General features: G+C 41.0%; 1 protein-coding gene across 1 annotated transcript in view; it reads left to right on the top strand.

The window, feature by feature from the left end:
• The window catches only part of LOC126095080 (cytochrome P450 4C1-like), a 131,301-nt gene extending 130,464 nt beyond the window's left edge, over positions 1-837 (top strand). Inside the window, exon 12 of the mRNA XM_049909763.1 lies at positions 66-837. Within this exon, the coding sequence (XP_049765720.1) occupies positions 66-223 (158 nt within the window). The 3' untranslated portion in view covers positions 224-837. The remainder of the gene's footprint in view (positions 1-65) is intronic.
• Positions 838-13,796: the final 12,959 nt, after the last annotated feature.

Raw genomic sequence — 13,796 nt, 5'->3', positions numbered from 1 at the left:
CGTTAGGGATATTGAGAGTTGTACTCCAGAAATGGATTATAATTAAGTATTTTTCTTCCTTTTAGGGCAAAAATTTGCACTGCTGGAAGAGAAGACTGTCCTCTCTTCACTATTGCGGAACTATGTCATTGAGTCTGTAGAGAGACGTGAAAATATGAAAGTCACTGCAGAGCTCATCCTTCGGCCCATGAATGGAATCAAGGTGAAGCTGAGGACCAGGTAGCTCTGGAAGCTGGTGCTTCCATTAGTATAATGTTGCTGGTATTTCTCTAAGAAATATTTTGATATAAAATGAATGAAAAATATTTTTTTATGTGTTTTAAAATTACTTGCCTGTTTACTTATACAGCGGTAATTTGTTTCAATTTTGGAAAATTGTTGAAAGACGTAGAGAAATTTTGAGAATCATTTTTATTTTGTAATACCAAAAGAAAATCTCAAGTTTTTACAAGTCAGTTTTGTGATTATTACTTAATAAATGCAGTGTTTAAAATGTGTGATATTTGTTGGTCATTGCCTATATAGATATATTACTTTGTAGTTGGTAGTGCATTGCTACCAGTTCAGAGGTGATTGTAGAACAAGACTTAATCACTAACATTCAGTCAGCATAGAATTGATTCTCAATCTACCTGATCAAAGACAGCAGCAGTTGTTGATGTCAAATTTTGTTTTATTTCACACAGTAAAGTTCTCAAAAATAATTTAAGGTTATAGTGCAACCCTCACAGACCCAAATAAATACAATGAGTCATATGTAAATACAATAGTAAATTGTTGTATCTCACTATGATGGTCAAATGTTAACAATGAAATACACCAGCACTAAAAATTTTATGCGTTCATAATATTTATTTAATTCAGTTTGAAACATACACATTTGTCATTTCCCCCTGAATCTGAATCAGGAAATAGGAATCGATAACATGTGGAATCAAAGTAACACGCCACAAAGAGAAACTTCTATCTAATTCGGAGAACTTTCCAATCCTTACAAGTCTTCTGAGATCCATCTCTTATTTCCCTTTGCTGAAGAAACTGATAATTCTGAATGTTAGGAATAGTTTTCTCTATTTTTAATGTGTCTATTGATAAAACTAGAGTTTTGTCTTCTGGTGAGAAATAGGTCAACTGGCCAGCGATATTGACTTTTTGCGATTTTACGCTTTCCTCAAATGCATTCTCCTTAAAGTGTAAGTAACTGAGGTTGTTCTGTAACAACAGAAGATGATAACATACAATAATATGGCATGTATATCTACTATCATTACAACAGTAAAAAATTAGTCTGTGTAGCCACCTATGGCAGTTGTAAACTGAAAGATTCCAATGGAATGAAATTGCATCCATGGAAGATAAACAAGTAATTGCTTCACAGCAGAAAGAAGGTAGTGAAAATGAGAAACTGTGTAGCTGTTCATTTTAATTTTGTTATTTGGAAACATTTATCCCCTGAAGTTGTGTTGCCTTAATGGCCCAGTGTGTGCCATTGCAATAAATGTAAGAATTTTTTAATCATGTCTGACATGATTGTTAGTTCAAACAAAGCTGTATGTATGCAAAATAATACCAAGAAACCAAAAGGTTTTAAGTTGTTATGTTCTTCTGCAACTCTCCCCCACAGTCAAGTGTACGATCAACTGTACTTAGTGGAAGAAGGTAAAGAGATAGATGCTCTTCAGCACTGATGTAGTCAGCCACTTCATTGTTCAAACAGTTGACAATTGCATTACCCTACCATCAGCATATCTGCTGTCATTCCAAAAAAAAAATTATTAAATTTTAAACTGAATTTCTATTTTATTTTGAGCTGAAAAAGTGATGAGTAACAAAGCAAGTTGTATGTCTCATGCACTTTTACTTGTTTCAAAACTGCATGTAAGATGCAGATAAATGATACTAGGAAATGGAAAGGGAAATAACTTTAACATTTCAGCTTTGTCCAAACAAGTTTTCTTCCAGTTTTTCCTTTGTCTGGTGTATCATTCTTTGACAAGCAGTAATTATTTTTTGCTTGAAGTTCATGAATTTTCCTTACTCTAACATATGTTTCCTATCAACTCGGTAAAACATCTTCAGCTTCATCACTGTGCTTATTTACTATGTTCTTTAGATAACTGGTTGTTGGTGTATTTTCTCCTATGTGATTATTTTCCATCTTAACACCTAAGGACAAAGATGTTATGAGTTTTTGCAAATCAGAAACTGACTTTAAGATAAGAAATAGGACAAAAGTAACTAACAAGAGCCAACTGAGTGACTGTTTACACACTATAAAATTTCACCACAGCTAACATATTCATCTTGTGAGATTCAGCAACTGTACTGATATTTAAGATAATTCTCATTTATTGTACCACCTCAACTGCAAATTTCAATTAGATTAGATGTTTCAATTAACAGGATCATTGTCAGATCTAAGAAGTTTTCTCAGCAACCCATATTATCCTCTCAGAATCACATATCAGAGCACTGACACATCTACTTAGATCAAACCTGATCCTGAATGATCAAAACGTGTAATCTAGTTAAAAAACATGCCACTGAGATAGAACAATAAATGAGAATTATCTCAAACTCTGCAATTTATTATGATAATTAGAGATTACCCAGACTTTTGATCTTTAAATGATTCACTTAACAATTTAATTGCTTAGTCCCACAGAGAAATTGTTATGTATGTGAATTCCAGGTTGGTAGATTGCAGGAATGACACACATTTGATACAGTTAAGATATCAAGAATATTTATTCATAGAATTGTGGAGTATGCATACAAAGACATTCACACTATCAGACAGTAAAGAGCAAACTGAAGTCTCATGTGGCACTCCAAAGATATCACTAAACTCAAAGAATGTCTGACAAAGGTAATTAAACACAGCTTGTTTACAATGATTTGTCACTCAGAAGGTGAAGCCCCAAATGTGTTTCGATTTTTATCCCTCCCACCCCCCTCTCCCCTTTTTTTTCAGGTAAGATATATTACAAATTTAATGAACTAAGATTGTAGAGCCAATTAAATAGCCTAAGTATAGTTGAGATAGGCTATGATATTGATACCATTACCCAAGTACAATAGTTTTGCATATATACATGCTGTAATCTGTCTGTAGCAAACTTTTACTGCCAGGTTAAGTAATTTTGAGAACACTGAACATTCCTTTTATACAATATGCAGTGGAACTGAATGGCACATGCAGTCAATTCAGATTTGATTATTAAAACATAACAGTTAAAACTGGGAAGAAACAGAAGACACAGCAGTGCTTACCTTCAGGAGGGACAACTTCCAGAACAACTAACAAAGTGGAAAATGGAGAGCATAAATTTCAGAACAATAGCTTACTTCTGGAGTGGAAGTGAGAGAAATTAGGCTGGATAAGTTGAGATGCAGTAGGTTGCAGCTCATTCAAATCCTGGACAAAGAGGAAATCACACTGAATTTTGTATTTTATTCGACTAATATAACTAGTCAGTTGTTAGGGTGACTGATATATACTGTAAGAAACTGATCCCTTTGGGGACTCCAATCATAAAATTTGTATCGGTGAAATATGAAAGAATTGAAGGAAAATATTACCCTCTGTTGCAAGATTACATTTATTTGCTCAGATATAATACAATGTAAAATATGGTAACAATAAACCTTTTGTGTCCCATTACCAAGCCTAGGCCATAAAGAAGTAATATAAGTTGGGTATCTATCTGCTATCTTCGGCAGCAATAGTGGGGTAACAACTTCACCATCTGAGTATACTGCATCATTGCTGAAGCTCTTAATTCTCACACCTCTGAAAAGATGAATGAGACAGATGTTAGTGTCAGTGGCATTGAAAAACACATGTAACTGTAAAAAGCCGGCAGAGCCCAAGGGCCCAACAGGATCTATATCCAATTTATGGCTGAGTTAGCTCCTCTGTTGACATACTAACAAGCTGTCTGTCCACATGAACGGCCACCATCAAACTGCGGCTAAAAGGCAGCTGGAGCCTGCAGTTGCCAAACATCCTGCTCAACATAGTGTGCTTCACTTCAATGCTTGCTTCACATCCTGTGCCATCTGGATCCTTCCTACTAATGCCAGCTTTAATTAATCTTTAAATGTCTGTCTAAATAGAAGTCAATGATTTATGGAGGATTCAGTTGTTATTGCAATGAATAGCACTAATACAAACTGTAGCTACCATTGCCTGAGACTGCAGAGAGAGAGAGAGAGAGAGAGAGAGAGAGAGTGTGTGTGTGTGTGTGTGTGTCTGTGTCTGTCGTCTATTTTTTATGAACGCCCTACAGGCCTATTTGCGACATTCTTTTTGTTGTGCCTATCTGCAACTCAGCATCTTCGCAGTATGGTAAGTGGTAACTTTCCTTTTCATAATATTGATATTATTATAAGAAGCAAATGTATGGGATGGACTCATCTCTTAAGTAATAATTCTTGTTCCTTAGTGTTTTGTGTTTGGACCTGAAGTAAGACATTCATTTTTAACACTGGAGGGCAGCACTAGGCAAAGTAAAGTGACAGGCTGGTGACTATCAAGATGTCGATAGGGAGATGGGACTATCAAGAAAGGAAGATAAGAAGCAGAAGTGGCTGACTGGAAGGACATGGTACATGTGCTGCAGAAAGTTGTCCCCCAAGGGCAACCCCTTCATACAAAAACTGTTTCTGATGATTTGCATGTATCATCAGAACATCCATTTTCAGGTAAACATAGGGACCACCATCTCCTTTATCAATCAGACATATCATGTCTGACTTGGTTCACCTGAACCTTGTCCCTGCTCTCACACAATTTGGTGGCCTATGGAAGTGGTGCAATTCCTCATTGTGGACAGTTCTCAAATGTGTTGATTTACCGATATGTTACTCAGTTTTTGACATTCTTTGTCGTCAACTATCTCTTTGCTACCAACATTTTTGGCCTCGACACCTTCATGGCATTTGGGTTTTCTATCTCAGATGATGTCTAGATGGTTTCCACTGTGCTCCCTTTCTAGTAACTGGACGACTTCTGCACAGTGTTTTTGCCTCTCTTTCAACGGGATGTGGGGTGTTCTTCAGATTTTCAAGTGCACATCACCCTTCAGCCAGGTGTCATGCTTTGTTTTTACTGCACCACAATGATTCTGGTGGCTTACATGCTGCTGTCAAGCTGAAACTCGATTGTCTGCAGGCAGCTGGGGCTGTCGAACCTGTCAAATCTAATGCATGGACCACATCCCTAGAAATCATCTGGAAGCCGAATGGGTGTCTTCACTTGTGTGGGGACTTCAAGGTGACCATTAATGCTCAATCACAGGTAGAAACCTGTCCTATTCCCCAACAAGAAAATCTCCTCACCAAATTAGCTAGGTGTGTGGTTGGGGGGGGGGGGGGGGGGGGGGGATATTTTTTCAAGATCGACCTCCAGCTTCCATTAGATGAGGCATCTCAGAACATTCTCATTCTTAACAGGTCACAGCATATTCTGGCTTCTGTTAATTACTTCAATGACCTTATTGTCATAGGATCCTCCTGCTAACAGCATTTGGAAAACCTCCGCACCCTCTTCATGGCTCTGCAGGACGTGGGTCTGCATTGTTGTTTGAAGAACTGCAGATTTTCTTTTCTTTTTTTTTTTTTCAGCCAGCAGTGGTGTACTTGGGGCATTGGCTCTCGAAAGAGGGAATCTGGCCTACTAACCAGAATGTTGCTGCCATCACCTCTTTACCTCATCTGATGAACTCACCTGAATTATGAGTGTTTTTGAGCAAGCTGAATTATTATGCTAAATTCCTACCTCAGGTCACTCACATTTCACAACCTCTCAATCAGCAGGCTAAAAATGGGTCCCTTATACCTGGACCCTGCTGGTGACCAGGATTTTGCCAAATTGAAAACCATTCTTACATCTGAACCCTGTCTCACACCCTTTTCTCTCAGTCACCCTTTAGTTGTGACAGCCAATGCATCAACCTATGGCATCGGACTGGTCTTGGCACACAGGTATGGGGATGGTTCTGAACAGCCTATAGCATGTGCATCCAAGACCCTGACCCTGGCATGGGGCAACTATTCCCAGATCAAAAAACAGGCCTTGGAAATAGTGTTTGCAGTTAAGAAATTTCCTGTATACCTTTCTTGGACACAGTTCTCTCTAATTGCAGATCACAAGCTGATGGTGGCATTACTCAGGTCATGTTCCAATCTTCTGAAACAAACAGCACAATGCCTCCAGTGCTGGGCATTGTTCCTCAATGTATACAGTTATATCATCCACACAAGCTAACAACCCAGCGTTCTAACGCTGACACATTGTCCCAACTGCTGGCTGGCCCAGAGCCTGATTTCGGCCCACAAGAGATCCTCTGCTTCCACACTGATTCTGAATGATATGTTAGACAGTTTGCTCCTTATGGCCATGTTTGTTGCTGCTGCAATGTGCCGGGACCCATCCCTGCAACAGGTCCTTCAATATGTAGTCCATGCCTAGCCCCAGTATCTCACTCATCGGCTGACATCAGTGGTCTGCCCTCGGAAACAGGTTTCTCACTGACTCTCAGTTGTGGGGAGTTCATCCTTTTGGATAATGAGAGTGGTTATTCCAGCAGAACTGCATCATTGGGTATTGAGTGTGATCAACCAGACTCATTAGAGAATGTCATGCCTGACAACACCATGTGTACTGGCCTGTGATCAATGGTGATATCAAAAATATTGTCCGTGGTTGTGCAGCATGCGCCCAGCACCATTCAGGTCCCATTTAGTTCTTTGCACCCTAGTCTACTCTTCACCTCCCTTGGGACTGCATCTGTCTCGAGTTTGCGAGCCTATTCTTGGGTTTTATGTGATTGCTCATTGTGGCTGCTTGTTTGAAGTATCCCTCTGTCATACCCATGGCATCCAAAACATCTGAGGCCACCCTTATCACCTTACCCCAAGTTATGGCCATCAAAGGGTTGGTTCACAGATTGGTCTCTGACAATGGCCCACTATTCACAGCCTCTGCCTTCAATGATTTCAGTGCTGCCAGTGGCATTAAACACATCTGTAGCCCTCCATTCCACCCTTCTTCCAATGGTGAAACTGAACATCTCGTCTCAACTTGCAGATGAGGAAGGCTTTCATATCCTCTGCCACTTTGGCAGACCTTTATTTTTGAACACTTATCACACCATATAGATTAACAGTCATAGCCCCGCAGAGCTCCTCCATGGTCAGCAGTCTCAGACCTTGCTTCATCTGCTGACACCATCACCATCGGAACTTCAATCATGCCCCTCCTGGCATTACACCCCTGTCACGGTGCTGTGGGCATGCTCCTATGAGAGTGTAGAGGCTTGGACTCCAGCAATTGTCACGTCCACCCAAGGGGAAATAAGTGATATTGCTCCAAATGCAGAAGGGACTCGAGCGCCATCACCACAATGAGCTTTGACGTCAGATATCCCCTCTGCAGCCATCTCTTCTACTGCCTTCTGGTGCCAGTGTGACACAATGGCCAGAACACCAGGTGACTACCGCAGATGTCCTGTTGATGCCCCGGCCCTCCCCTCTGGCTCCCTGTGGATCAGTGGTTCCCCAAGCAAGCCCATCTCCAGCACTGTTTTGATGGACACTGCTGACTGCACTTCCTCCCCACTGCCTGCAGTCGATGAGACTGCACCTTCACCTGTAACTTTTTCTCACATCCCATGGCACCATCCAAACCATTTCCACCTCTATGCAGAGAGGTGGGATCTGGTATCAGGCTGTGCAGAAGCTGAATGCCTACCAGAGCAAAATGACCTTGATGGAGGGCAGTGTCACCACCAATAGTGTCCTTGCAGCTGACATAAATACTACCACATCTCAAACACTCAGTCAGTCACACGCTTCATACGATAGCATTCAATACTACTCCACCATACTACTGAATACTTTGATGACTTTGCTTTGGTATTGGTTCTCCTATTTGGTTTTAATTTGGATTGTGGCTAATACCTGTTTGTTGACAGTATTTTGTAGAATGGGGTCAGTAGTTCCGTCAGCTCTGTTGCTGACTCCAGCATTTGTTTTAGTCCCATCCGCAGGCAGTTTCCCCAACTTTCATCAATATCGTTTTTCTCCTGTTCTTCTGACGTGTTCACCAGTACTTGGTTATTCATGGACATAGTAGCCAAAGACATAATTAGTTATTTTTGAAGTGTAATCAGTATGCTTGTGATACGCACAGACAATAAAGTAAAATCACCTTGAGCACTTATCTTGAAACTGAGTCTTAAGTTGAAGGACATGCTTGAATTGGAACTGTGCTCAAATATGGATGGAAATAAATTTTTGAACAGATAACTTAGATAAACACAGAAATATAAGATGTTAAAGTAGTAGTGTTTGAAACAAGTTCCTTCTTTTTACCAGAAACAAGAAACATCTGAAGAAAATATGACTACTCAGGTATTAAGTAGGAAATTCACTCAGGACTGAGGAGGGCAGGGCAGTTCTGCTGGCTTCCCACTTAACCCCTAATCATTACCATTAAAATTAGTGCAGTCAGTGAAAAAAAATTAAGGGAAATTCATGTAGTGGCAAATTTTTATATATCCTGAGCAGTGTAGTGTGAGAATAGGGATGGGGGCCATTTAAAATCACTTTCTGAGGTTTCCCTTGAATAATTTTAAAAAAATGTTTACTACTGCAAAACTAAATGACAGTAAATTCATTACAAAAAGGTTCTATTCATTTTTTTCTCTGGAACTAATAATTTTTGTATTGCAGGAGATGGAAAAATTGCAGTTTTTTAAAAATTTGTGTTTTAATGGTATAAAATTGATGTTTCTTGTTAAAGGAAGTGGTCTAAGAATTAATATAAAATGTGTATATCACATCTCACTGCAGTAGAGTCAAAATCATGGATAAAATGTGTTGTGGGGTGTAACAGGGTGGAGGGAAGGGAGGTGTAATATGGAAGCATGAGGGAATGTGGGTTACCAGATTGTGATCATCCACTACTCTCCAACTCAGGTCTGTCAACTCCCATTCTATCTGTCCTACGCCATCAAAGAAGCAACTACAGAGGGCTATATCAAACCTTTTCACTTTATGAATCACTGGTGACACAGTGTGCAGACATGCCTGGGTGGTGTTTATTTTCCACAAAGTTCATTAGCACTACTTGGAAGACAGAGTTACTAATAATACCAATACAAGAAACACAAATGGACAGAATATGTCTAAATTGCTGTACACTGTCCTACTCTGATAGAGGGAATATTGATATTTAGTCATCCCCTATGTTAGCTGCATTGTTCTTCAACGAAAGGTAACTTCTTCCCACCATGAGTGCTGCTCACTTTTTAGTGTACAGACAGGCTATATCTCCCCACATTCTCTGTCTGGTTCTTTCACTTGAGTAGACAACATAACTTCATTGAGCTCGTTTTTATATAAAGGAGTTATTTACAGACTGTTAAGTGTGTACTGATATGCAGTTTTTAAGTGAGCTACACTCCTGGAAATGGAAAAAAGAACACATTGACACCGGTGTGTCAGACCCACCATACTTGCTCCGGACACTGCGAGAGGGCTGTACAAGCAATGATCACACGCACTGCACAGCGGACACACCAGGAACCGCGGTGTCGGCCGTCGAAAGGCGCTAGCTGCGCAGCATTTGTGCACCGCCACCGTCAGTGTCAGCCAGTTTGCTGTGGCATAAGGAGCTCCATCGCAGTCTTTAACACTGGTAGCATGCTGCGACAGCGTGGATGTGAACCGTATGTGCAGTTGATGGACTTTGAGCGAGGGCGTATAGTGGGTATGCGGGAGGCCGGGTGGACGTACCGCTGAATTGCTCAACACGTGGGGCGTGAGGTCTCCACAGTACATCGATGTTGTCGCCAGTGGTCGGCGGAAGGTGCACGTGCCCGTCGACCTGGGACCGGACCGCAGCGACGCACGGATGCACGCCAAGACCGTAGGATCCTATGCAGTGCCGTAGGGGACCGCACCGCCACTTCCCAGCAAATTAGGGACACTGTTGCTTCTGGGGTATCGGCGAGGACCATTCGCAACCATCTCCATGAAGCTGGGCTACGGTCCCGCACACCGTTAGGCCGTCTTCCGCTCACGCCCCAACATCGTGCAGCCCGCCTCCAGTGGTGTCGCGACAGGCGTGAATGGAGGGACGAATGGAGACGTGTCGTCTTCAGCGATGAGAGTCGCTTCTGCCTTGGTGCCAATGATGGTCGTATGCGTGTTTGGTGCCGTGCAGGTGAGCGCCACAATGAGGACTGCATACGACCGAGGCACACAGGGCCAACACCCGGCATCATGGTGTGGGGAGCGATCTCCTACACTGGCCGTACACCACTGGTGATCGTCGAGGGGACACTGAATAGTGCACGGTACATCCAAACCGTCATCGAACCCATCGTTCTACCATTCCTAGACCGGCAAGGGAACTTGCTGTTCCAACAGGACAATGCACGTCCGCATGTATCCCGTGCCACCCAACGTGCTCTAGAAGGTGTAAGTCAACTACCCTGGCCAGCAAGATCTCCGGATCTGTCCCCCATTGAGCATGTTTGGGACTGGATGAAGCGTCGTCTCACGCGGTCTGCACGTCCAGCACGAACGCTGGTCCAACTGAGGCGCCAGGTGGAAATGGCACGGCAAGCCGTTCCACAGGACTACATCCAGCATCTCTACGATCGTCTCCATGGGAGAATAGCAGCCTGCATTGCTGCGAAAGGTGGATATACACTGTACTAGTGCCGACATTGTGCATGCTCTGTTGCCTGTGTCTATGTGCCTGTGGTTCTGTCAGTGTGATCATGTGATGTATCTGACCCCAGGAATGTGTCAATAAAGTTTCCCCTTCCTGGGACAATGAATTCACGGTGTTCTTATTTCAATTTCCAGGAGTGTATTATGAAGGAAAGCACAGCAGCTGGAGCTGTCCACTACATTGTCTACCACACTGAAGAGCCTGGCCCAAGTGCAATATACTGTCATTATATACTGAACAGTGTTGAGTTCATTGTCTCTTCTATCATTGGCTGGAATACTTTTTGCTAATTGGATAGGGGTGGGGGGTGGGGGGGGGGGGGGGGGGGAAGGGTACATTCAAAGTACCACTCCAGCCTCAGCTCTCACAATATCTGCTGAGGCACAGAGGCTTGCATGGACTATCTGCAGCAAAATTATGTGATGTAGGTGTTATGGAATCTCAGATATTTCAGCATAAGTCAAGCAATGCATTACCTCACATTGCTGTTCTAGACTTAAACGTGGCCAGTCCCTTTCCATCAGACATATTCAAACCAATGTCACAAGATATGCTGTTAATGTAAGCTAAGTGGCTCCACTCAGTGCAGCCCACTCTACAAGTGCCACTAGTTCCTGAATGCAAAAGATTCATGCAGTCCACCAGTAACACAATTAATGGCAAGAGAAATGCTTTCCTGTCACTCAACAATTCACCAACAAGTGATCTCAACATGGTTACATAGCTTCAAATAACCTTTCAATGATAGACACACTTACCAACCCAGTCCTTTTCCCACTGGCACTATGTAGCTCAATGACAACATCACACTTTCAAATTAACAAGTCCCAGCCATATTTTATAGGAATGTATGTTATATAAAAACTCAACAATTGCAAGTAACTACTCACTCAATAAACTGAAAATAACTGCACTATATAAATGTAAGCTCATTGAAATGTTTTGTTTACTCATGTAAGAGAACTGGAAAGGAAATGCTGGTGGGTTAGATATAGTACGTCTGTAAACTGAAAGTGAGCACCATTTTGGGTGAAGTTGCCTTTCCTAGAAGAACACTACAGCTGCCATACAGGGTGACTTAGGATCAATTTCACCTCTAGCAGTAAAGAATAGTGTGCATAAATGTACTTATATTATGTCCATATGTATTTCTTATATTAGAAATGCACATCAGTATTCCACATAGTGTTAACACACATTGCAAAAATAAACACTACCTGAACATATCCTCACACTGTGTTGCCAGTGATTCATAAGATGCACTGCAGAGAGTTGGTGCAACTTTGTGAAACACTTGCAATTGCTTCTTATGATAGAGTGAAGTAGACAGAATGAGGACTCACCTCACTACTGTTTGCAGACCTATGAAGGAGGACGTGCATGACAATAATCTCGACCTATCTCCCCCACACTTCTACTCTCCACCTCTCTTATCTGCATAACACAATGCATACATTAATATGGCTCTACTGAACTTAGATGTGGTATGCACATTAAATAGTTATTCACATCCCATTCATTAAATAATAAACATTATTATACCATTAAAACACTATTTCGAGTAATCAAGCAATGTAAAATCCAGGATGGAATAATGCAACATTTGAATTATGCAATATTTATAATACAGTATGCATTATTTTAATTATATGCAATATTTTAATAATCTGTGATTAGTCCTGTTAGTCCTGAAGACAAATGAATAGAACCATCTCAATTGGAAATTTAATGTAGTTTAATTTTCTACTGGGAAATATTTTCTGCTAGAGGCTACAGTCTTTAAGTGATTTAAGAAAAACATAACGTGGCCTTTAATGGCTTCCCACCCCAATTCTCACATCCCACTGGTCAGGATTTTTACTCTGTTGTTTATGGCAGTCACTCCATCCACTGTACAAAAATTTACAGCTACATGAACTTTTTGTCTATTTCATCTATTCTGGTCTTCATCAAGTGGGCTAAATGTACAGTCAGAGAAACTAGAAAATAGTTTGGTGCAGGATGGAGATAGACATTGAAGTCAACAGATAACATTGTTATGTGGGAAACCATATTATTTTGGCTATGATATTGAGTGTTGTTTAGTCTTCCAGGCAAGACAGACACTAGTACCAAACAATACAAACAATGATATGAGGATTAGTATTTACCATAGAAAGGACATAAATGATTGTATAGTCTTTCTACAGCTTCAGGGTGTATTCATGTATACAAATGTTGAAAGCTACACTTACATTTTCCTAAACTTTGCCACAGGTTTCTTTTGAGTGTTATTCAATTATAATTAAAGTTTTTGCTGGTATTTACTCTTCTCTCTGACTTTTCATTGTTTTCCTCTAATTAATTAGTCTGAGATGTATTAACTGGACAGAAAAATCGTAAATGGAGACATGGAGACAGATTGAGTGGATGAGTTGTCTTTCAATTATTGCCTGGGCCTTGGAAAGAATGTTTGAGATTAGCTACTGCTTTGCACCAGGAGGTACTATGTTTGACATGTAATTGAAGGCATTGCTGGGATTTCTAAAGAGTTGGATGTAGAACTACAAGGCAGTGTTGTCGAGGCACGATGTGAACTGGAGTAGAGAACTGAGGCATATCAGCAGTCTTGAGGATATACAGAAGTGAAGGCCAGACACTTTAGACACATCTATAGTGAAGTGGAAGATAAGAGAATTTGGGGCTGCTTATGGCATTGTAGGGAGAGCAGGTGGAAAAAAATTTCAATGAGACTGCCATAGTTTATTGGTAATGCATATCTTTGGAGTTTGATAAGAAAACCATGAGGATCAAGGGATACAAATATAGATTTAGGGTTATCAAGTTACTGGGATAGGAAGTTAGTAATATTCAGCAGTTGATCATCAGAGGAGAAACTAGGGCAGAAGCCATACTGGTTGACTGGGAGTAGTAGTGCTCATTTAGGTATTCATCGATGCATTGAGAGAGTATTCAAAGACCTCACTGACATCAATATGAGTTCATCAAGACATCAATATGAATTCACTGTCATTCACGTTCAAGCAGTGTAGCACATTCCTGGCCT

The sequence above is a fragment of the Schistocerca cancellata genome, chromosome 8, assembly GCF_023864275.1.
Source record: "Schistocerca cancellata isolate TAMUIC-IGC-003103 chromosome 8, iqSchCanc2.1, whole genome shotgun sequence".
In the NCBI taxonomy this organism is placed as follows: Eukaryota; Metazoa; Arthropoda; class Insecta; order Orthoptera; family Acrididae; genus Schistocerca; species Schistocerca cancellata.
Note: the sequence above shows the minus strand (reverse complement) of the source record. Positions and strands in the feature narration are given on the sequence as shown.